Raw genomic sequence first — 25436 nt, forward strand, 5'->3', positions numbered from 1 at the left:
ACAGAAAGGGGGAAAGTCACAGCCATTCAGTTACAGGTGCGGTGCACTGTCAGGATGATTTAAGAGAACACACAATTTGACTGTGGTGGAAAACCTAACAGGAGGAGGTGAGGCTAAACTGTATGGGCTTGAAAGGATAGTGTCTTTGCAACACACACTGCCTGCAATATTTTAATATCCTGTTTGTGGCTTCTTCAAAACGCTGCTGACACAAGATCATCTGAAAGATCACAAAAGATAAAGATGACTGACTGTATACCATGAAGACAGACAACACGGTCCATCCCTTATTCATGAAGTTTAAAACAGCAGCCACAAGTATCACTCAATCTCTTTCATCGTGTGTGCCACTTGTGCGTCATTGAGTGCGCACGGTGCCCTGCCTGTTGATGCTGCTGCTGCTGCTGCTGGAGGAGAGGCTGTGCGCTCACACCCACATTCAACAGGCAGTGGATGCTACTTGTTACATGTTTCACCGCGTTTTGATTCATATTACTTTATACTGAAAAGTGCAGAACGGTTGGAGATATTCACTGTAGGGATCTGAGGAGGAAATATGTGTGTGTTTTAGGGACGGTGTTGGGCTTAAATTGCGCGCAATGGTGCATACACGCAAATCCTCTCTCGCCATTCTAGCTTTGCACCTCAGTGAGTAGATTTGACTCGTGAAACAACCAACGCATTTACTATACTAGGGGGGAAAGGAGAAGAGGATGGCAGCTCCACACAACGGATCCAACATAACGGGGAACTACACCAACCAGTTTGTGCAGCCGCCGTGGCGCGTCGCTCTCTGGTCCATAGCCTACAGCACTGTGCTGGCGGTGGCGGTGTTTGGAAACCTCATAGTGATATGGATCATTCTTGCCCACAAGCGTATGAGGACTGTGACCAACTATTTTCTTCTAAACTTGGCGTTTTCGGACGCATCAATGGCCGCGTTTAACACTTTGATAAACTTTGTCTACGCCGCCCACGGGGAGTGGTACTTCGGGGAAGGGTACTGCAAATTCCACAACTTCTTCCCGGTCACATCTGTGTTTGCAAGCATCTACTCCATGACTGCGATAGCTGTGGACAGGTGGGCTTGTGAAATGCTGCAAGAAGTACATTTAACGAATGACTAATTATGCTTAATCGTCCCCACGCCCCCCCATGTGTGGCTAGATGTAATGCGTTGTTGTTTTTTATACTAAATGTTGAATCATTTTCATTTTAGATTATATTTACATGCATCTCTGTGTAAATCGGGACTATATTGGGATTAATTCATAAGCAATTAGTTTGTGTATTTGAAGAACAAAGGGGTGAAAGCAATAAAGCCATTGTAATAGAGATGACATTAAACGCAGTTTAACCATCAAAGAAAACAATGAAATATCCTGATCACATGCACAGAACATAAATATTTTGAAAAGCTGACGTGTAAAAAAAGGCCTGGTCAACTAAAGACTTTCATGTCAAGTGCTTAACACGTGATGTTTTGGACATCTTGTTTGATTATTCCACTTGGTTACTTTCTACCAGCAGTGGCGGAAAATTGGATCTTCTGCTTTAAAAAAACTCATATCAGTGTTATGTATTGCTTGAAGACAAAGTGCACTCCATTTGGCAATGCTTATGCAGTTCAAGTCATTTAATGTTCTAGCGTGTGCCCTCATGCTCCTAAGAACTTACTTATATGGAGTTCCTGTCCGTTTAATTATCATTATTTCATTACAGTTTATGCTCCCTGCTGATTTAAGTAGCCTCCACATTTATTTCAGCTCCCAGTTGAGGGTGATGTCTAGTTGTTTGTGATTTGCATTACTATAATGGAAAGGCGGTTTCCCAGCAGGGTAGTTGCCATCTCACCCATGATGAGCCTATTCCAAATATTTCATTTTACATTTCACTGCCAATCAATCATAGACTGGAAATGTTGTTTTCCAAAGAGTCTGCACTGCAGTCAATTCCGCTTTGTGTGCCAACACCCTAGAAAAGATCCCCCATGTCCTCCATGCTTTTATGCTCTCTGACTCTGGTTTACTGCCACATGAACTCATACTATTTATCTTCTTTGCTCTTTTACACTTCTTTCTTTGTTGATCCATCTTTCTCTTTTCCTGCCCCCGTCGTTTCCAGTAATGCAGTGATGCAGTCATCGCTATCAGTCGGGCTTTGATACTGATCAGCGGGCCATCATACGTCATAATGTTTGAATAAAGGGATTAGACTGATGAAGGAAGGAACCACTGGCCGAACATAATGAAAACAAAATGCTGAATGCACGCACAGTGTGCGTCTGCAGCTATCGTACAAGTGTCACAGTGAGTTGTGTTGTTCTGTGAGGTGTTTTCTTCCTCCACTACTTCTCCTTGACACACAAGGGGCTCAATGTTTTTTCTGAGGACGTGCTCATTTTGGGTACTCTACAGCAACTTGCATGTTTGTATTTTTGGCCCGCAGTGTCTGTTTGATTCTGTCACTGTGTACTGAGAAAGAGAACATCGGCATGACCTAAATGATGTAGATGTAACCTCGGGTCATGCTTTTCCTAACCCCAGTATGGTGCTGTCTCCGCTCTGATGTCTTGAAATGGCATGAGGCCACAGTTCGTGATCATCTGTGAATTTGTCCTTCCTGTTGACTCTCTACTGCCAAGTGTGTTTCCTTAGGCACTGGAACAAAATTAACGCAGGTTGCTGTCTAAGTGGTCACCGGTGAAGCTTTGAGGCTTTTTGTGATAAAATGGTGTCGGATGGTGCCTTTTTTTTGTGTGCAGGTAGAACTGAAAGACACTAAAGTCTCACACCGCTGAGAATATCAAGTGCTATTTGCTGTTTTCGGTTCACTATGAACTCATGCAGATTATGGTTTAATTTGTGACATTCCTGCATCCACCCCAATAAAATATAGGTTAATGGGAATTTTGCATCAGCAGCAGCAAAAAAATCAACAACAGCAAAGTGCCTTTCCAGAGATAATGTTCCTGTTACTCTGGATGATCCACAGTCTTTGGCGTAACTACTTTCAGGAGGAGAAATGGGTTGCGGTTGAATTGTCATAAGAAATGACGTCCTTTGTGTTTTCCTAACTTGTTTTCCTTGAACTCGATGAAAAAACGTCATGAGGTCAAGGAAAGATGTAATGGAGAATTCATCAGGTCTTAGGAAAAGACAAACGAGGTGCCAAGAGAATCCAACTGCACTTACACAACCGATGTTTTTATCAGTTTTTTTGTTTTCTAGCAACTTGATTTATAACAAATAGAAAACGAGTGAGCTGCAGTGCTAAACTCAATGCTATACAATTCAAGTAAGGATTCTTCTCCAAATCAGAACCTCACCTCTCAAGAAGGATGTTTTTCATTTGGAATGGTGCGTCACATTAAATGTTGCTGAAATGTGGGACAGCATTATCTTCTTTCCTTTTGTAAAGCATGGTCCACTGTTCCCTTTGCTAAATGAGATAAGAAAGGAAAGATTTATGCATCTTTTCTCATCATTTACATAATTCGACCGGCTCGTATCATGGCTGCCACTTAATACTACTCAGTTAGCAACCTTCCTAAGCAAGAAAGACTATTCATCCGCAACTATAGTCTCCATGAAAACCGTTGACAGTGATATCTGTGAAGTAAAGTGTAATGGGGGTAATTGTTCCTGAAAGGAGATGATGAACAAAACCCAAACAATCTGCATTGCTAGATACTATTTGTGGTGTCATGTGAGCTGACCCTTTAAGTATTTTTTAAAGATGCTGTGAAGTGAGAATGTCTCAAATATTAAACACACTCCTCAACTCTGAAGACAGATGAGCCAGCACTTGACATTTAGCTGTGAGCATAATGTTGGGCTACTTGTGTTGGAAGGCTCATCCAAGGTCATCTCTGCTAGTTAAACACTGGGCGGTAATAAAGTGAGTGTTTAGCTTGTGTTGTCACAAGGCAATGACATGGTTTCAAAACAATACGTTGTCGGAATGCTTTCATGCAGTTTAAGGCGTACCAGACTCCCAGGTTGAACAAAAGAATGGGGAAATTATTTATTAATTCTCTGCTGCATGTGTGTGTGTGTGTGTGTGTGTGTGTGTGTGTGTGTGTGTGTGTGTGTGTGTGTGTGTGTGTGTGTGTTCAATTATTACTGGCTAGACCCCAAGTTGGTCTAGATGAAAGAGGAGTTACGTCAAGGCCAGATGAGGAAAATGAGGAGTTACATTGTTCAGCGGTTACAAGTCTATTAGATCAGCCACCATTGTGCATGCTCCTTGGATCCCAAATAACACATACTGCTGTAGCACACACTTGATTGGACAACTAATAATCTATTCACACACTGCCAAACACAAGGGCCAAAGAGACACATGGAATACATGTCAAGCAATTACCAACGAATAGACGGGGCATCTTTCTTGTTGTCCCTCAGAGAGTTCCAGTGACTGAGGTGACGTGACGAGACACATTCTTTACCATTTAATGAAGATTGAATTTCTGCCGCTAGGCCTGCGTTAACAGCAATTTGAAAATCATGAAGTATCCTGAGTTGGATGTATATTCAGCTGGTTCAAACTAAATCTCATCACAGTTTCTTGGAATGAATCACACATCGATTTCACTGAAAATCAAACACCACCGTGAAATTGTATTACAATTACACATGTATGCTGTCGCGTCTTTCAACACAATTTTGTCTTTCTGACCTGCAGGTACATGGCCATCATCCATCCTCTGAAGCCTCGTCTGTCGGCGAAGGCCACCACAGGAGTTATCGTCTGTATCTGGAGTCTGGCCATAGTTCTGGCCTTCCCTCTCTGCTACTTCTCCACTACCCGAATTCTGCCCCGCAGGACCCTCTGCTACGTGGCCTGGCCCCGCATGGCTGACGACCCCTTCATGTAAGAAATATTTAGTAGCTTGCTTTAATACCAGGCAGTGTAGCGCAGTCCTTTCTACTTCAGGTAGTCGTTGCAACAGCTTTGTCTAAGTTCATGTAGTCGAAATAGGTGAGTTTTCAGACATCAATGACCATTTTGGGGCCAGGATAGCAAACAGGCGGGTTTTATTTGAGGGGTATCTGGGTCCCACTCGCAGTGAGTGAGTAGCGAGCTGATTGACCGATGCAGAGCAAAGTGAGCGAGCCGGGGTGTATGGTTTGACCATGACCTGGATGTAGGAAGGGGCTGATCCATTCACAGCATGGTAGGCCAGCACCAGAGTCTTGAAGCAGATTTGGGCAGCCACTGGTAACCAGTGAAGGGAGCGGAGGAGCGGTGCATTGTGGGAGAACTTGTGTAGGTTGAAGACCAGTCAGGCTGCTGCATTCTGGATGAGCTGTAGATATAGTGCTTTGTGACAAAGTTCAGATCAAACCTACATTCATCTGGTGCAACAGGTACAATAAGTACATGAGGCTCAACCTTAGTTGATAGTATGATATAAAACCTAATGAGTATGAAATTAAATATGAGTGTAAATATTTTAGAAATGTAAACACTCTTGTGCTTTCTTTCCTTTTTCTTCCTAGGTATCATATCATAGTGACAGTTCTGGTGTACGTGCTTCCCTTAGTGGTGATGGGCATCACTTACACCATCGTGGGGGTGACTCTGTGGGGAGGGGAGATCCCAGGAGACTCATCTGATAACTATCACGGACAGCTCAGGGCCAAAAGGAAGGTAAGCATCCTTGAGTGAAAAATAGTACATCATTCAATCAAGAATTCAGATATGACAGGGGGCAGCTCAATTAGTAACTGTGAACATCATTGTCTTCGAATTCCACAAGTCAGAGAACCATGAATTATCTGTAATTATCTGCCACTGAGCAGCCTGTGGCTCCAGGTAATTATTATCTCACTTTTGGAAATAGGGACAGGAAAAGGACCATTTGAGGCAATATGCCGTTTGGACTAGACATCTGGGAGTTTTCCAATTGTTGATCTTTTTTGTAAGGCATTCAAAACACACATTTCAAGGCAGAACAATTATCTATCTTGATGTTACTGTGTGCCTTTAGGATTTAAGCCTCCATCTCTGATAATTTAATAGCTCTTGCAAAAAAACATGTATTACACACGCAGCAGACACAGGACTATTTAGAAACAGTAAACATTGTTTTTCTTCACTAAAACAAGAACACTGGGCTCTTTAAAGGAATGAATAAAAATAGGAGTATTACATTCGACTCCCAGTGGTGTGATGGAAAAAAAATAAGCTCAACAAATATAAAAGTTTTCTACCTTTGCTTACAATATAACGTGTCTCTGTCAGGTTGCATTTAAGTGAGAACATCAGCTACAGCATATTGCATTCAACAAGAAAAAATACTTTTGCCTTCTGTGTGTGTGCGCAGCAGGTAGACACACTGCACTGTGAATCAACTACTGAAGCATCACTTACAAATAAAAAGATATAATACTTGGCAATCGACTAACCCTGTCTGTTAAGTCTAATACATGTTATAGTGGTTGTCCATTTCTCTTTACATCTTCATTTGAAAACATTACTTTGCTTCTGATTTGGTCACCTCGCTGTATAATTTCCAGAATTATACATATAATATATATATAATAACAGAATTGGTGCCTATGAATACAGTGTTCAAAGTTGTCTTTTTTATTGCTTTCACCTTTTACTGAGAGTCAGTATTGGCGTCACCAAGATGATCATTATTTCTGAGTCTTCAAGAGAGAAGATGGGTCTATGGGGTGACGTCTGAGTCTGTGAAGATCAATAAGTGAAAATGAATAGTTGTGTCTTGGTGTGTAGGTTGTTTGAGCACAGGAGTATTCAGGTTGTGTCCATCTGTTTTACTGTCATACATCAAACAGCCAATTTCAAGTGCAGTTTGCATATTTTTGCACGTGTGTAAATTGTGAATCTTAACATTTTGAAGATGAAACATGTTTAAATTTCAACTTCCACCCTGTCCTTATCACTGGTTTACAAGGTACAGCTTCTTTTTCTTGGGGATGAATGTCATGCAGGTTGAGAGTTTTGTGCTTGCAAGCTATGGTCAGAAAAGGTTACAGAAAGGAGAGAACAGCCCGAGGCAACACTGTCAAGCATCACAGAACTAGCTGGCTCAAAAGCCAATGTTCCTACTCTACTCAAGACTTGTGGCAAAAAAGACTAAATAAATAAAATCCCAAAACCATCCCCAAAACAAACATGAAATGTGTGGAAAACCTTTTAGTTTTCTTTAGGTGAAGTTTAATTATCAGTAGTCAGTCGTCAAGTATATAGGCTAGTACATAATTGCATGTGTGTCGTGTGGCATTGAAACACAGGTATCGTTCGGGACGGAGGTAATCGCCAATTCTCAAACCATTCTGAAAACATTTGAGGCGAGAAATGCGGCCATGCAGTTGCTGAATCTGTCTTCAATTTAGATAGAAAACGGTTAATTTAAACGTTTTTCGAGTTTCCAGAGGCGGAGAGATGTGCTGTACGCCCCCGATTTGCATAAAGTGGCCTAGAAGACTACTTTTTGCAATTGAGGAGCAGCCAACGTGACGCCCTGTCGCTCAGAGTGCGGCGTTACCAGGATGCATTGCACCGCTGCTTACATAGACAATGAATAGAAAGTGTGGAAATGACTGATCCTGTGGAAACATACCATTAGAGTCGACAGCCATGCAAGCAGCCGTTTGAGGCTGCACTTAGGCACAGCAGTGCTTTGAGAAATACTAACTCTAGCTTACTAACACTGACAGTGCTAATATGCTTATGGTAAAGAGGTGTAGCATTACACATGTTCACTATGTCAATTTAATGTTTTAGCATGTAACATTTGCTAATTAGCACTAAACCCAAAGTGGAATAAAATAAAATGTTGTCTTGATTTTGGCGCTCAATCTCCAAAGTTATTCCAATTAATCAAGAGGGGGGCATGAATGCCTGTACCAATTTCTAAATTTCTATGCTAATCCATTCAATAGAAGTTGCTACATTTTTACTCATAAACATCAGCCTCATGGTGGTGCTACAGTAAAAGTCAAGTGATAATCATCGGGATGTATTGTCTTGGGCCAATAAATGTCAAATTATGTGGCAAACTAATCAATCATTTTATTCATGACCACACGACCAACGTCAGGGGAATTTGCTTTTGGTTAAACTCATTACATCAACATGTAGACAGATATCAACATCACATTAGACACATGTTTAACATATTCTTCTCATATTATCATACATTTTCAAAGGTTTAGGGTGCAGATTGTCTGTCATAGATTAGTAAGAAGTGTTTAGAGTTCTTATTGCAGTGGGGAAGAAACAGTTTTTAAAATGGGATTATTTGGTGGGCAGTGACCTGTTGCGCCTCCTAGAGAGCATCAGGTGGAAGAGGTGGTGTGCAAGGTGAGAGGGGTCTGTTTTTATTTTTCAGTTTTAGGTGATATACTGATGGGAGGGGGGAGACTATAAAACTATAATCTCAGATGGTTTATTGACTATGCGCTGCATTTCTTTGCGTGTGTGACTGTCCGTGCTGCCGTAGCAAACTGTTATGGATGAGGTGAGTCTGCTCTTAATCACGACTGTGCAAACCTGAAGGAGAAGGCCTTGTTTTCCTTTGTCATTGCTGGGCTTTCTTTGGTAATGTCTGTTGTCTGTTTTATTGCACTATTTTATTACTTTATTTCTTTGTATGTCTTAAGTATACTGTATGTTGCATTGTTGGAGGAGCCTGGGACTTAAGATTTTAATTTGTCCATATTATAATAAAGCCTTTGAATCTTTACTATGAAGTTGTTTGTGTAGAGGGAGAAGAGCCAGAGTGAGCAGACACAACCCTGAGAGGTGTCGGTTTGAAGGGTCCCAGAGCAAGATAAAAGGCAATTTATCTTAACCCTCCTCCAAGCTCCTGATCCAGTGTCATATGCAGGGTTCAATACTTATGATTTTACAGTTTATTGAAGAGATTGACCGGGTTTATTGTATTTAAGGCCGAGCTGAAGTCAATTAAAAGGATGCCGGCGTAGGTGTTGGGGGACTCCAAGTGTTGTAGTGTGTGGTGTGAGGGCTATGTTGACAGCATCCTCAACAGACCGATTGGTTTGGTAAGAAAACTGGTGATGGATTTCAACGAGAAGATGAATGATGCGGTTCAACGCTTTCGTGACCACAGATGTTAGGGCACAGGGATTATGGTTGAGTCCTTTTTTAAGCACTATGGTACTGTACATTGGCTAAGGGAAGCGTGGAACATGTTAGGGAACAATGGAGCCAGTTGAGCTGCACATTGGTTGAATACAGATGGACTGATCCTGTCCAGGCCCAAAGCTTTCCTCTTGTTCATTTTCCTGAACATGGCGCTCACCTCCTCCTCCTTGAGGGGGTGGAGGGAGAGTGGGAGGACAACATTGGATTGGAGGATTGACAGGAATTAATTTATTTTTTGTTGATGGTATAATAGTGAGCATGGTCACTATAATGCAATGAATGAATGAACTGAAGTAAAGAATGAGAAAGTCTTCATTTTGTACAAAAGAATGCCCTGTGTTACGAGGTGATATGAAACAATAAAAGCTCCATCTTTATATCATTTCTCATCTTTATTGAGATACAGATTGACTATTCCATTGTTTTGAAAGATCGTCCCTAGTGCTGCTGCTTCGATATGTCAGTCTGAAGTGCAGCACTAATGACCTGTCATAATTCTGCCGTACTCCTTGAGTTTGTGTTGTAGGCACCATCGATCATCCATCTTCCTTTCTGTCTGAAGACAAACTACTGTGTGTGTGTGTGTGTGTGTGTGTGTGTGTGTGTGTGTGTGTGTGTGTGTGGATTATCTTGACAAGATTTTTCCTGAAATAAAATACAACGGTGTTAAGCTGCAGTGTACTGTATGTGAGTGACCTGCAGAGATAATGGGAAAGTTCTAATCCTCAATGGACGGGTGTCAATAGATCCGTTTGTCCTCTGTGTGCACAGCGTGGTGGACGTCGATACGTAATGAAAATTACATCATTCACCAGGCCACACTATAACACAATAGGAGTTGGCTTCTTTCTTTTGAGAGTGAAGGCTTGCGTTAAGTACTTTGGCTACAGTCACATAACCTCCTGCATTCTTTCTTCACACCAGTGATTGTCTAAGACAAAAAATATTATTTTTTTTCCACATTGATAAAGGTTTTCTGCTGGAACACTTCAAGCCATTCTTGAATAAAATATGTTTTACTTACTTAATCAGACCGCCCAGTTCCTACTCTTTCTGGCTCAACCCAAATAGCAACCTAGTGTCCTAGAAACAGAGTAACTGCAGGTCTTGAGAAGCGTTAAAGGCTTCAGTTTCCTCAAGAAAGGCCTTAGAGCAGGGGTAGCCAACGCGCCCGTGGGAGCTTGGTTGCCTGCAGGGACTAAGTGAGTCGCCCGCAGGGACTAAGTGAGTCGCCCGCAGGGCATGTTCTAAAGATAGCACTAGTCACCATGAAGCTCCGTCTACAATTTGTATTTAATTGTTTTGCTGTTTAAAAAAAATCAATAACACTTGAATTATTCTTTATTTTAAAATGACAATATTGAATATAGAATTTAAAAAACCAAAATGTTTTATGTATATATGAACGCTGACTCCGCAAGCTAAATCTCAATTTCCCTTTTCGCTGAGACAAGCTAGCGGGAGCAGCTACGATGGGACGCTAGGTGTGTTTTTTACTGCTAAACATGGCAGAAAAGCGAAAGAAAATGAACTATTTTCACAATGATTGAGAGGAAGAATTATTTTTTACAACAGTGAAAGAAACGTGTGTATGTCTCATTTGCGGGGCGACGGCAAAGCGACACATTGTGGAGACACTTCGGTCACAGAAGCTACCATGCTAACTACCATGCTAACTACCATGCTAACTACCATGCTAACTACCATGCTAACTAACTAACTCCCCACCTGCAGCACTGCGGGCAGAACAAACCGAGTTAAAGCAGCTTTGAGCAGCAGCATCTCTTTTCACCAGGCCGGTGAACAAGTCACATAAAGCAACAGAAGCTTCATTTAGAGCTGCAGATTTTTTACTTAAGAACAAGAAAGCCTTTTCGGACGGAGAGGTCTTGAAAGGTGCAATGATGTTATTAAAAACACTGTTCAGAGACGAGAGGAAAGGTTCTGATGTGATCTCCTCTCTCTGATGTTACAAAGTTAGTGTTTGTACAAACACGATATGATTTGAAGTTGTGACAGTTAATGATTTCCTATAAATTGTTACAGAAGTGATACTTTGTACTAAAATATAACCGGTGTGATTTTGAACAAAATGCTACAAATGTGCTCATTCATACAAAACTGTCAAAGATATTTACAAAAATATCAGAGATGTGATGACTCTGACTTGAAATAGACTGAGAACATAAATAAATAATGTTGCATGTTTAAATATATCTGCTTCCTACCATGGTGAATCATTGTGAGGAATTATTAAATGAACATGTGATCAGACAGTCTCTTCACACATGAATATTTATTATTATTAATGATAATATTATCATTAAAAGTGAACCGTGGAACCATATTATTCAGGAAGTTTGTTATCAAACAAGTAGCCCTTCATATTATTCAGTACCCTTGAAGTAGCTCTCAGTATCAAAAAGGTTGGTGACCCCTGCCTTAGAGGATATAATAAATACATTTTATAAATAAAATATATGTTTCTGTTGGGTTTCACTTAGCACCATCAGACCTATAGCAGACACTGTCACTACTGCTAGCTACAGTCGCTAGCAAGCTCATCATCCCACAATGAGCCAATGTTGATTTTAGCAGAAACTTAAATTTATTTAAATGTATTCATTATTTTCATTTGAGTAATCTATGCCACTTATCCAAGTCTCTCACATTGATTTAATTAATTGTCTCATTATGATGGTTGTATACAGCTAGGAAGTACTGAAAACATGGGATATGATATTAAGTCATTCAAAGTCATAATGTTTCTTCTGGTTTTCATTAGATTTTCATACTTCATTCAGGTATTAAAGTGCATTGTATGTGGGGTTAAGAACATCTTCAAAGGTCTTACATTTAACATGGTTAACCCTTCTAAAAATGACATTTATATATTACTAAATATGTATTACAAATATGATTTTGAGGAAATGTAATTGCTGTCTGGACTATGTTCATCAGCAACACTTTCGAGGTGGGAGTCATGTCCTGCTTCAGTTGTAGAATAAAAAGGTTAACGTTAAGGTTAAGGAAAGACTTTGGTTTTGGTTAAATGTTGACCATGTAAATATGTTAATGATGTTATATTGCTATATGTAAATATTGTGTCAGTAATGGTTTTGCAAATAACAATGTGAAAAAAGTAAGAAGGGTAGCATCAGAATCAGAAATCCTTTATTAGTCCCACAACGGAGAAATTTACCTTGAAGAACAACAAAGTAAAGTGACGAGTACACAATAATTAAATAGAATAAAATAGAGTAAAGTAGTATAAGTACAAAGTCATTCATAAAAAGGTTGTACAAGTGAATAACCCACATGGCAGTGATAATTGCAGAAGTTATAAAAAGTGAATATTGCACATGGCAGTGGTATGTAAAAAAAAAGCGTGTTTGCTTTTGCAAATTAGTTGTATATTGCGTAATTTGAGACGGGGGTTGGTTCACTGGTGAGGGTAAGGGTCATTGTTGTATTGCGCAGCAGTTGTAGGCAGGCCGTCAGGGCTGATGGTGGACGTACAGTACAAACCACAGAAAAACAATCAAATATTGTCAGTGAACATTTTACAGATTCACTGTAAAATTCACAGAAAAGTAAAGAAAATTCCCTTATTTTGTGGATAAAAAACGTAATCCAGGAGGCATCGTATTGTGGCATTGTTGAAATGAAGTCATCTGTTCTCTTTCAATCCTCACCACCTTTTGTTTTTACTGAATCAGTTCCTCTCATGTTTAATAACTCATTCAGGCACACAAAAGGTTTGTTCTTGTCGTATCACATTTCAAATTGTCGGTTGGACACACTCTGGCTTCAAACTAACTAATGACGAGACATTTACTGGAATAATGAAGAAACATAAATCTAGTGCTGGGGGTAGGCCCCAAGCTTGGTACAATCTAACTCGATATCCATTTCATGCATCAAGAAACTCATTAGCATGCGGGTTTCATTATTATTGTTTCCAAAACAAATCAGCATCAAAACTAATGTGTTCTTTGAGTACTGCTACTTTCCCACTACTCTTTAGAATGTATATGTGAAATGCTGTGGTGATGGAGGTTTTGATAATAAGGTGCAGTGAGTCAATATAAGGTAATTACATCAGCTTCTTTTGAGTTGCTCTTTTTCTATAAGTTATACTAGTCATAGTATAATAAATAGTTTGACCTTACAAATGTTTCAAAAGCTACCCTTGAATGAAAACTAGCCAACAGTTTGCAAACCAAACAGAAAAGCAAACATTTTCTTGTCGGAAGAGAAACGCATCTAATTTTAAACATAAATGACATAATAGTCGGAGTATGCACGGCAGCATGTAAAGGAGAATATTAGTGGAATAATCATTTTTATTATCCATGTAAACGACTTTATAGGAATATTGTCTTTTTTGGAATAAGGCCAAAAACTGGAATATTTTGTACACGTAGACGTTAATAATTCTCAAAAGTGTATTATTCTTAATCTTTTCACGTATATATTTAAGCATCCAGTGTAATTTCATAGTCTAATTGTGTTGTCTATTTTCCCCTTGTTTAAATATGTTGCATTTTTATTGTTTTGTAAAACACTTTGAACTAAATCTCTTGTGATAATAAATGGTAATTAGACTGCATTTATATGCAATCTTTGCAACCACACAATGCTTTACAACACATGTGGGCATTCACCTATTCACACACATTCATACAGAGGCAAAGGCTACCATACAAAGTGCCACCTGCTCACCAGGAGAGATAAGCATTCACACACATACACACCATTGACCAGGCCATCGGCAGCAATTTGGGGATCAGTATCTTGCCCATAGGCACTTCGACATGTTGACCGCAGGCCAGGGATCGGAAGTTTAGATTATTTATAATTTATTATTAAGAAAACATAATTGAATATAATCCAGGCAGCAATGGCGTATCTCTCAAAACAACATAGTACTGTATATAAATATAATTTCTGGGACACTGAGAGGTTTACAGTTGGTTTTGGTTTCTGGATACTGTCTGGTACCTCATCTGATTCACACTATGTGCTCTTCAGGTATGGTATTCTGCTGGCCTAAACATGTGTCAGTGAAACATTTTCTGCTTGTAGGCTAGTTTATTTACTCCCACACAGGCTTGTCACCAAGAAGGGACCAACTAAATCCTCCCAATCTATTTTTCACCTTGACATTTAGTGAGACAATGCTCTTCTCCTCTTCGCCTCCCTTTTCCATTTCATTGACTTTATATGAAATTGCCTTTGGATTAGACACACATGTTTCTATGGGCTACTTTGGTGAGCGTGAATACAACCCTTTAGATTATACACTCAAACACAATGGAAGGGCTAAGACCATTGTAACTGCAGGGCCAAGCCAATTGCTTGCACTTATCTCTCCTGGCTAGCGTTGGTATCTTCTAACAAGGAAGAAAACACCTGTGAACACTTGCTATGTTCAATCATAAGACATAGATGGAATATATTCGATCCTGGGCATCTCTCATCCGCTAATCTGCTGCCCTTCTGTTTTGTTACAAGAAAATAGTTGGCTTTGAAATTGATCTGATTAAAATCCATAGACCTAATTAGTAATTAATTCACTCTCTCACAAACGTATTCAGCAGACAGGCTGCAGATTTGCTGCAAGGAGCAGCTGTTGGCTGAAAAGAGGCTCTTTTTTTACATTCATCATTAGTGTGGATTTTGTTGTGAACCACTAGCATGAATGCAAATGTTTGCTGTCAGTAATGCCTTTTCAAGGAGCATAAAGTGTCTGCCACTTGACTTTAATATACAGTACAGTAAGCCATGCATACTTAGCAGACAGATATGAGAGTGTTGTCAATCTTCTCATCTAGCTCCCGGCAAAAAAGGGGAAATGCATATTCATCAAAAAGTCAAAAATATATGTTTAAAGGTTCCCTCCACTCAAAAATGTGTCTTTCTTATTCTTATGTCCCCTTAACTTTCGGACCTGGAGTGTACTGACTTGGATCTGTGCAATGTTTGAGGTGTTTTCACATTCCTCTACTGGGGTTCAAATGTACCCCCTGGCAAGCTACATCTCAACTTTGAAACAGCCAATTGCTGTCTCATATGCAAACAACACATGCTGTCAGTCTTCGACACAATACCGGCAAATAAAGCTGAAACCTCCAGAGCAGAGCGGACGTGTCGGTACAAAGAGCGTGAGTTTGCATTAGCAAAGTTTTGACAGCAAACATTATTACATGTCATTTAGCAGACACTCTTATCCAGAGTGACTCACAGTGAACAAACTGCAGGGACAGTCTCCCTGGAGCATTTCAGGGTGAAGTACCTTGCTCAGGGGCACAATGGTGGCTCTCCCGGTATTGAACTCACCATCTGGTGTTGTATTTGGAAGCCGTACCATTAGACCACTAGGCCATCACCTCCCCTGGTAGTGGTAGAGTGTGCAGTTTTTCCATGTAAACCAGACCCTGGAGCTTCCTTCCATCATTTACTAAAAAAATGAACTAATAATGTTTCACAACCACTAACGCTGCGTCAGCCACTGTCAGTTACAAGCTAACAAGCTAACTTACAACATAAAGAAATAAAAGATGCTAACTACACTTACCATCTACATGTCTGCTAGTCGCCAATTTTGGTGCACAACAGACTCCTCAGCTGACTCAAACATGTATGGCTGAATCTGTCCAATGTGTCCTCGAGAAAATAGACCAGACGCTGAATCTTATCGCAACTGAGCTTTATTTGCACAGCTCAACCTAGCTAGTGGACGGGCCAAAGCCAGATCCAGAATTTCTCAATTTCTTTTACAGCCCATTTTCAGGTTGTTGTTTTTTTTGATGTGGGAAACCCATGTTAAACAAATTTTTAATCATAGCAGAGTAGAGTATTTTTAAATACTTATCTGGAAGCGGACGTGAACTATGCTTTTAAGTTCGGGGTTAGCTTGTTGGCTGGTTAGCTGCTGTATAGTGAGATTTATTTCTTCTCTTCAATTTTGTTCTTCTCCTCGTGACTCGTGATCAGAGAACACAATAAAAGTTTTTTTTTAAAGTGCATGGTTATATTTCCTCTTCTGTTACAGCCTTTATCTCAGCCCAATAACATCAGTAATCGTGCTGCAGGACTGTAAGTGTACTGTACTGTGTACCAATATTATTCCTATTATATGACATTTATTCTCTCTGTGCATTTCTTTCTCCACTGGCCTTTGTAGTACAGCAATCATGAAACATCAGTGGTAAAAAGTGATAAGATATTCTCCCTTTGAGGTCTTCTCTACTGTATGTAAATGTCATATATTTGTTCTTCACTCATCTTTTATTCTCTCTGCTCTGTCTGAGCACATTTATGTTGGATTTTCAAGTTTAATCTAAGTATGAATAGCATCAAAGGGTCTCTGACTATGTGCATAGGTACATTTATGCAAAAACGTACTCGCACATGATCCGTATATCCACCGTACATTAACCAGGTGCAACTGATTAAACATAAAACTTGTGAAAAAATAAGTTCTGCATCTCGTTCTGTTCTGACATTTATTTATTCTTTTCAGTGTTTGGTCAGAATGATGGTTGCTGATGAATTATTTTACTTTTTCTATTTAAATTTTTATGCAAAGCACATTGTGGTTTCCCCATTTATTCAATCTGTTTTATATTTCAAGTTTGCCTTGCATGTCTTTAATCTTACATTACGAATTGGCAAAAAGATAGCAGAGTGGGGACAAACTGTTAACGCTAATAGAAAAATCAAAGTTTATAACTTTCTTTCAGCAAATTATCTCAAAATTGTTTATCTCTCCATGGCATGTAATCTAGGAAATAATAATTGATTGTTTGCAATCAATTGAATCCTGACTTCCAGAGAGAAAGTTACCTGTGCCAAGTTAAAATCATATTCTTTAACCTTACTACACTTATACTTAAAACCCAGAAGTGCTCAGGAAATTAAATAACCAGAAAGAAAGCTTAAAAAAATAAATAAAAGGGATTTGTTTTGTTTACGGTTACTCTTCTTTAGTTGCTACTCCAGTCCTTCTCTTGTATTTCTTTAATTAGGCTGAAAATAGCTGGATGTAGGAGATGTACTCCTCACTTAGACCGTTCTGCTCTTCTTTGTCCTCTGGGAATTACCTCTGCATCAGGAACATAGATAAAAAGAGTCCTCTAGCATTCAAGAAGATGCCATTAAATTGACATCCTTTCGCCTTCCCTTGCATTACAAATGCACATGTTGCTTGCACATACGGTAGCAACAGCAACTCAGCAGCTGTCACATGTAAACATCATAAGAGCAACTATTAAATTCTAAATGTCACTGGAAAACACTGAAGCAATAAGACGATAGGATATATGTGTTTGGTTTTTCTTTGTACAAGCTTCTGCTTTCTGAATGTGCTGCAGCTGACTGACCTCTTAAAAAGGCCGGCGTGTGTACAGTAGGGGGTCCCTGCACCACGCTACACCAGTTTGGGGGTCCTTGGCCCGAAAAACGTTGAAGACCCTTGCTCTAAATGTTCAAGAAGCCAGCATCATATCCTGTGTGTTTACACATAATAAGTTGTGTGGATTGTATTGAGTTCATTGGCAGTCCAAATATGGGCCGTTTAAACAAAACCCAAGAGCACTTAGCAAATGTTTTTCCTTTTCAAGTTTATGTACATATTAATCCAAGAAACTTGACGTCGTTCTCAATGATAGGACAGCTTTGTGTCTTAATACGCTGCAGATAATAGTCCTCATGTTTGAGTAGAATTTGCTACAGCTACAGTGACCAGGAAGTCAATGCGCCCTTTTTTTCAAAAAGAAAAGTATATATTTGTGACCTGTTTTTGAAGACAGTGGGAACAAATGGGCTCAGGGTTGGGTGCCACAGACAGCGTAGTGAAGTCAGAAAGTACTGAGAGATGGACAAATGCATTGTTGGTTTTGGGATGTGTTCACAAGAATGGCAGTGTTGTGCTTTTACAGTCATTCTCAATTAGTAGTTATTTATTATAGAATGTATATTAGATTATTGAGTTGAACACTTCATAATCAAGCTGTTTATTCGCAACAGGAAACATAATAACATTCATGTATGTTCTGCCATCTGAACATAGAATTGAAATTCAGTTTTACCTCCCTCCCCCCTCCTTCCCCTCATTGCTGTTATACATTGTTGGAAACTGAGCTTGTAACATGTGATGGAAACATTTACACTGTACCCGTAACAACCACGTTGGTCTTTACGTCTTTCAATCAGTCTCACATCTCTTCTAAGCTTGTATCTTCTTGAGAGAATCAGAGCCATCATTAACTGTCATCTAACAAAAATACTGACGGACTGCTTCACCACTGTTTAGCAGCCTCGTAGTACAGTTTACAGCATGCCATAAACTTCTTTGAGACATGAACTCAAAACAAGCGGTGCCAGGACTTCTGTTTGGATTTCAGGAGGGACGCAATGATGTCTGTTTTGTCTCTGGTAGCTTCCCTCTGCGGCCTGCCTCTGAGGAGCCATACAGTGCACAGCAGTTCATTCAGATCACTTACAAATACAAAGAGATATTGAAAGTTAGATACAATTCTAAAAATTGTCTTACAGGTTAAGTTGTAGGATAAAGAACAGTCTATCCTTCTTTCTCCCATAACTTATATCTTAAGTAAAATGCAGCCCAGTATTCTAGGAATTACGTCCATATTGGACAATTCCTATCTTAACCGTACCATAGTGCCATTATTATTACTTCATGGTGAAAATGTTACTTCCAAAGTTTGGCTACAGTCATGGTCGGGTTTGTTCCCAAATAGTTTACATGTCATTAAAGTGTCAATAAAACTAAATCTTGGGAAAAAAACCTCAACTCAAACTCTCTGGTTGTAGCTTGTAACACCACGTCTAGAAAGTTGGTTAAATTAAATATTTGGGTTTGTGGATCGACTCTGAACTTACTTTTAAACCACACGTTGAGCAAATTAAATTAATCTTGACATTGCTTTACATTTTCATACAGAAAGACTAGAACTAGTCTCCTTCCTCTCAATGTAATATACAATAATATAATAGGCTCTGCAGATTCATACTGACATTCTCTGCACACACAGATGGCTTCCTCTTGATACAACATGATAAAAGCAGTGGTTGGGCTATAACTCATTTGTTGTTATTGAGTAGGTTGACTTGTTTTTTCCTTGGCTGTTTTTGTTATGTGGTGTGCCTTGTGATTTGTATAATTCATTTCTGGGACCCCCTCGAAAATGAGATGATCAGGTTTATCCTGATGCAATAACATTTGATTTGAGTTAGACTTTATTGTTACACTGCTCCTGTGCTGAAACGTTTTCTGTCATGCATGTGACAAAACCCTCCAGTGAGTTTAGATCATATGTGGACAATTTATAAGATCAAAGGAACAAGAAGCTACTCTCCCGCTTTCGATTATATTACCAGGTGCTACCAAATCACTGTAATTCAGAAATACGCCCCCCCCCCACCACGAAATATTCTGTTTCAGAGAAAGTGTCGGGTTCGCTGTGGTATTCTCTTTCCTGTGTAATTTCCTCTGGCTCACACACTGCTCTTCTTCGTTCTGTCTCTCTCAATGCTTCCGGGAAGCCTAAACACAGCTAACAATGACAGCTTGTGAATGTTTCTCATCATCGTTCGCTCTTCCTGTTGCAGGTGGTGAAGATGATGATCATCGTAGTTGTGACTTTTGCCCTCTGCTGGCTGCCCTATCACGTCTACTTCATTGTGACGGGTCTCAACAAGAGTCTGATCAGGTGGAAGTACATCCAGCAGGTTTACCTGTCAGTGCTGTGGCTGGCAATGAGCTCCACCATGTACAACCCCATCATCTACTGCTGCCTCAACAGCAGGTGCGTATCAACAGGGTGGTGTTGAACAACAAAACAACAAAAGTGGGATTGATTGTGTTGTTGCATCAGTGTACTAGAAGATAAAAGTAAGGCATGGATTCATAATATTACGACATGGCAAAAGGAAACTGATCATCCCTCTGAGTCTTACTTTATATGTTTATCTCAAATGAGATCTTATGACAGTTAAAAATACATTTTTATAAATTGAATATGATAATGTTTTTGTAGTGAAGCATCTGAGGCTGTTTGGTGTCTCAATTAATAAATGCATTTAGAAAAGGATCCACAGCCAGGATCTCAAGTACTGTCGGTTTACTCTTGAGTACTCTCACAGTAAATACTGCACTTCCACACCATTGACCTCTTTTTCATCACTGCACAAACATTTAGACGTGCGTCACTAACTACCTATTTCAAAGCCTCAGAGACACCGCAACACAATCTTTTGTCAGCTGAAGACTTAACCTTTTTGTACAGTACTGTTTATACACTATATTGTATACAACAAGTTACTTATTGGTTTATTTAAGGAAAACATTTAAAGTAAAATACCCATTACAAACATTTACTTGTATTTATTCTCTCTTTATTTTCTGCCCTTCCCCTCGCCCTCTTTATGTGGCACCAGGTTTCGAGCTGGCTTCAAGCAAGCATTTCGTTGGTGCCCGTTCATCAATGTATCGAGCTACGACGAGTTGGAACTACGATCTACGCGGCTGCACCCGACACGCCAGAGTAGCATGTACACGCTGTCACGAATGGACACCACCGTGGTGGTGGTTTACGACCCCGTCGAGGGCGACGGCGGCAGCTCCGGAAGGAAGCAGTCCTTGTCCTCTAAGAAGAGAAACTACATCACTTCTCGCCACACGGAGATCACAGGATGCAATGGTGGCAGTGCGCAAACGCAAAATGGAGGGGCTCCGAGCGCTCAACCTGAGGAGTTCTCTTGAAGGGTGTTCTCACAGACTTACACACAGACATATGCATGTAAGAAATGTACACACATCATGCATAATAAACTGTACATAAAAAATGGTGCACAGATGTTTGCTTAATTTAGACGTAGAAGCATTGTCTTAAAGCGGTTACTTTAATCTCATCAATAAAGAGATTATTCAATATTTTACTTGATGGAAAATATAGATTAAATATAGCCTCTGGAACATGGATGGATCACTGAGTGGGTTAACTGGGCACAGACGCAGGAGCTACGTTTTAAGTGAATGTCCTCAATTATATGTAGAGAAGTCCCTATTCATTTTATTGGCTCCTGATTCTTTAATATTGAGTGTGATCCAAAATGGTTTAGTTTTTTTATATGCTTCTTCATATTTCCCTACATAGTAAATCTGACAATAGTAGTAGTTGTGATTTAGATCTGAATCACAAAGCGGATCCACAAATTCACATTCCACAAATAATCTTTCACTTTTTCACATTGCGAGATAGGGTATTTGATCTTCGCAGACGTCTGCGCTCTCCGTGTGCCCTTCTAGTTTTGTATATTATCTGTGGAGAAAAGTGCCGGAACAAAAGCAAAAGCGATTTACGAAACATTGTTTACAAGCAAATCCCAAAAGGCGGCACTGTCACAATTCAGAAAGGATCGTTGCTTGTATATTCCAGATAAGTGTGTGTCCTACAGGGCTTTTCCATCCTCATCCACTGGATGCAAGTATGGTGTTTATTTATCTTCTTAGAATCAACACAAGAGGAAACAATCTCATTTTGCAAATTGCAGCCTGGTAAAATGGGCCTCTTCTTTGACAGGATGGTTTGGGAAAGATTCACACAGCCTCTCATCACCTCTGCATTAAAGCTAGGGTAGGCAATTTGTTAAAGAAGCATTTTCCCGTTATAATTGGTGAAATTCTCTTTACATCCCGAAAGCAATCAATAAATCAAGTGCTCTGACAACAAAAAGAAAAACAATTACTATCTGTGCAGGCCTGTAATAAGCCCGTCCAATCCTTTCCGTCAACTTTAACTTCAACCTTATCGGCCCCAAGGGGAAATGTATCTTGCAGCCAGGTAAAACATAGAACAGACAGACAGGCACACAGCCTCACTCAAGGCCCTGTCACACATATCCATATGACAGAAACGTATGCCGGCGCATATTAAATATCGGCAATAGGTTGATATAAATTAAGGGTAAGTTGTGATCGTTTGAAGGACTGCAGACTTTACGCCGAACACGCCAGACATACGGCCCTGTCACACAGTCTCGTATGGCAGAAACATGGCGCCGTATATGAAAATTAGCTCAAAATGAGTCAGAGTCCAAATACGTCGAACTTTTCCACAGCGGTGTTGTAGCTGACGTATACATAACAAATTATTATTATTATATGTATGTCAAACCTATTGATAGCGTATCACTTACCTATTTAAAACGTATCAATTCAATACCAGGCTGCCACCATTGTAACCCTGAGCAAGGTACTTAATCCCTGAGTTGCTCCAGGGAGACTGTGCCTGTACTTAGTTCAATGTAAGTCGCTCTGGATAAGAGCGTCTGCTAAATGACCTGTAATGTAATCTATCAGAGCGTCTGGCCAATGGAGCTGGAAAAGTGCCATCTGGTTCACGTCACGCTGATGCTGGAGAACGACTAACATGCTGAACGCTAGCTGTACTGTAGAAACACGTTTAATAAGTTACTCCGTCGTCAGGCATCATCTTAACATAGGGTAGGAATAGGTTATCTACTCGTTATCAATACATTGGCTGTAGGGTTCACCGTCAGCCGACGTACCTCTAACGTAGTCACGTAGGTATTCACGTAGGTAAATATTCACGTACTGTATTTACGTAGGTACATACTTTCAAAATCTAGCTTACTCTTGCTTTTTTCTCCCAAGTTGCTTACCCAGCTTTAATTAAATAGCTGTTTTATAACAGTACATTGAGTACATTCAGATCTGATAGAAGTGAGCAGTCAGTACACTGTTTCGTTAAGGCCTCAGAACGGTTCCAATAATCGACAAGGAAATTAATCAGTTCTGCTTATAAATTCGCTACCAGAAGTGTGAGACCTTCTCACAATGGATATAATCTGAAAATGATTGTAATTATGTAAGTATGTCATAGTTTTCATTTCCATCTGTAAGTATTAACTGTGATGCAGAGGATGAACTCTGCATCTAATTCCCCTGAAGCCATGAATGAGCGGCTACAGAAAGTCGCTAATGGAATTGCTGTTGATTGAACTCCATTAGGCTCTCCATGTGGCTTTGAGTCTGGCTCTGAAAGCGCTGAAACTGAGCTCGACTTTCGCTTATGTAACGGCTGTAAAGAACATGTTTTCTGTAACTGGCAACAAGCCAGAGGCGAAATCCAGTTTGCAACACTTCAATAAACAGGCTGCTGGAGAATGAGCAGATTAAAAGCGAACTAACCAGCTCCGGCCTCGTGGGTCAATGTCTCGCAATTTTACATGTGCAACTAAGTGAAGGAACGCATAAAAGAAGCTGCACCGTGAAGTGCAACCATTGTTAAAATGTACAATAATGTTCTGTTAAAGGCCTTCATACAATGTGCAATGAGAAATCATTATGTAGTTGTTGATGTTCCAGCATGCTGTTATCCTGTGTTGCATCTTTATTTAATTCCCTGCTTGTGTGCACAACAAGAGCTGAAACTGCACCAAACAGTCAAGTGTCACGTTGGGTTTACAATATGATAAGTGGAACCATACTGTGACAGGATTATATAAACCATAGTGAAGGAGCAGTGCATCCTCTCTGACTCTACACAGCAACACACGGACATGACACACTGCTGGCAACTAAGCGTAACAATATTTTTGTTTGACTTATTTTATCAGAACAAACCAACCTTCTTTAAAGTTACTACAAGATATGTTCTTTAAATACTTTATGCCATGTCTTGCTAGTTTTTTTTATTATTATTATTACTATTATTATTATTATTATTATTATTATTATTATTATTATATAAATGGTCGCTGACATTCATTTTGTCACTTAAATCTTCTAGATTGACCAGAAAGAGTAGAGAATAGAAACACTTTATAAATGTCCTTAATTATTCTTACCAACAGTTCTGAATGTTAGAAGACGTCATGAAAGTATTTACTCAAGAATGTGAAGAAAATCAAGTTGAGTATTTCAGTGTAAAGTATTTTTAAGCTGTCGTCTAATAATTATATTGAAGTTGGTTAAATATTTGTATGTGGTAATCAATCTATTTTCATGTTTCTCTGTATAAATGTTTGCGTTTTGTACGAGTGTACAGTACAATGTGTGCCTCTATCTCTGTCGCGTGGTGACGATATTATTTGTGTTGTCTTTAAAGGATAATTTGTTGATTATGACCTGAGCCTAAATTCTTCTTTCTGACCACAATCCATTCTGATGTTGTCATTACGTCACTACATTTACTTACGGACTACTTCCACCGCTTTTATTCAAAAGCAGGACTCAGGTTGAAATATAATATAGTATTATCCTTTAAACTAATAATTATAATAATAGTATTATTGCTGGAAAACGACAATTCATTTGGTCATTTGAGATGAGGAATTGTTTGAACTCTTTGTTACATGTGACTTTACAATTCTATACCATGTTTCTTATGATTGATCATTGCTCTGCATCTGATGTATTGTCTTCTTTATCTTGAGTGTTTATGAAGTGACATGACATGATTATGATGAAATGTAGCTGTGACTTGTTGCAAACAGTCAAATTTCAATGAGAAAAAAAATACAACAATTGAGCAATGGTGTTTTGTTCGTTGTCAGGATTAATGCAGGCTATTGTAGTAATTCGCAACTTTTAAATATCTCAATTTTATTTATATTTTTTTATTTTACACCATACAGCAACATAGATTCGACCCTATGGCAGCAAACTGCATTTATGAAAGAGAATGTTTTCCTGCAATTACCTCTGCCACATCTCATAATTACCTGTACATCTAAGCGTTAAGATTTTGTATAAGCAACAACAGGCAAATTTGCTACAAAGGCAAAGAAACACACTTTCTTTGCCGAATTGAATTTCCACTACCGCCTTTGAGATTAAAACCACACCAGGACATGTGTAGTCTTAAACATTTTAAACATTAATCTCTCTGTAGACATGGTAACTGTACAGCGCAGACATGAAATTCTGTCATTCTGTTATTTTTCGTCCCCTCAGCCGCAGAACAACTCATGCTTAAACAACTCATTTTTCTTCAGGTGTGCTGTCACACCATTGAATTGCAGTGCAATTATAACTCATCACCAAAGGAGTCAGCAAAATTGAGATCAACCCAAATGTTGCGGATTATAACATTAAATTGACCTTTATTAAAGTGTCAATATGTGTTGTTGTCTCTGTCTTGCTATAAGAAATGGGTTAATAAACAATTCATACTGTAACACCGAGTATCAACATTGGAGCGGCTTCAGTACCAGACTTCCATGCATTGCGTGTCTCA

At 39.4% G+C, this 25436-nt stretch overlaps 1 protein-coding gene across 1 annotated transcript; it reads left to right on the top strand.

Annotated features, from left to right (window-relative positions):
- The first annotated feature begins 702 nt into the window (after positions 1-702).
- On the top strand, positions 703-20964 carry tacr3a (tachykinin receptor 3a). The gene is made up of 5 exons (XM_029433751.1): positions 703-1081; positions 4687-4875; positions 5505-5655; positions 19783-19979; positions 20611-20964. Exons 1-5 carry the CDS (start codon positions 714-716, stop codon positions 20933-20935), a joined length of 1230 nt encoding a protein of 409 aa, XP_029289611.1. The 5' UTR covers positions 703-713; the 3' UTR covers positions 20936-20964.
- Positions 20965-25436: the final 4472 nt, after the last annotated feature.

Source organism: Cottoperca gobio, chromosome 1, assembly GCF_900634415.1.
Source record: "Cottoperca gobio chromosome 1, fCotGob3.1, whole genome shotgun sequence".
Classification (NCBI taxonomy): Eukaryota; Metazoa; Chordata; class Actinopteri; order Perciformes; family Bovichtidae; genus Cottoperca; species Cottoperca gobio.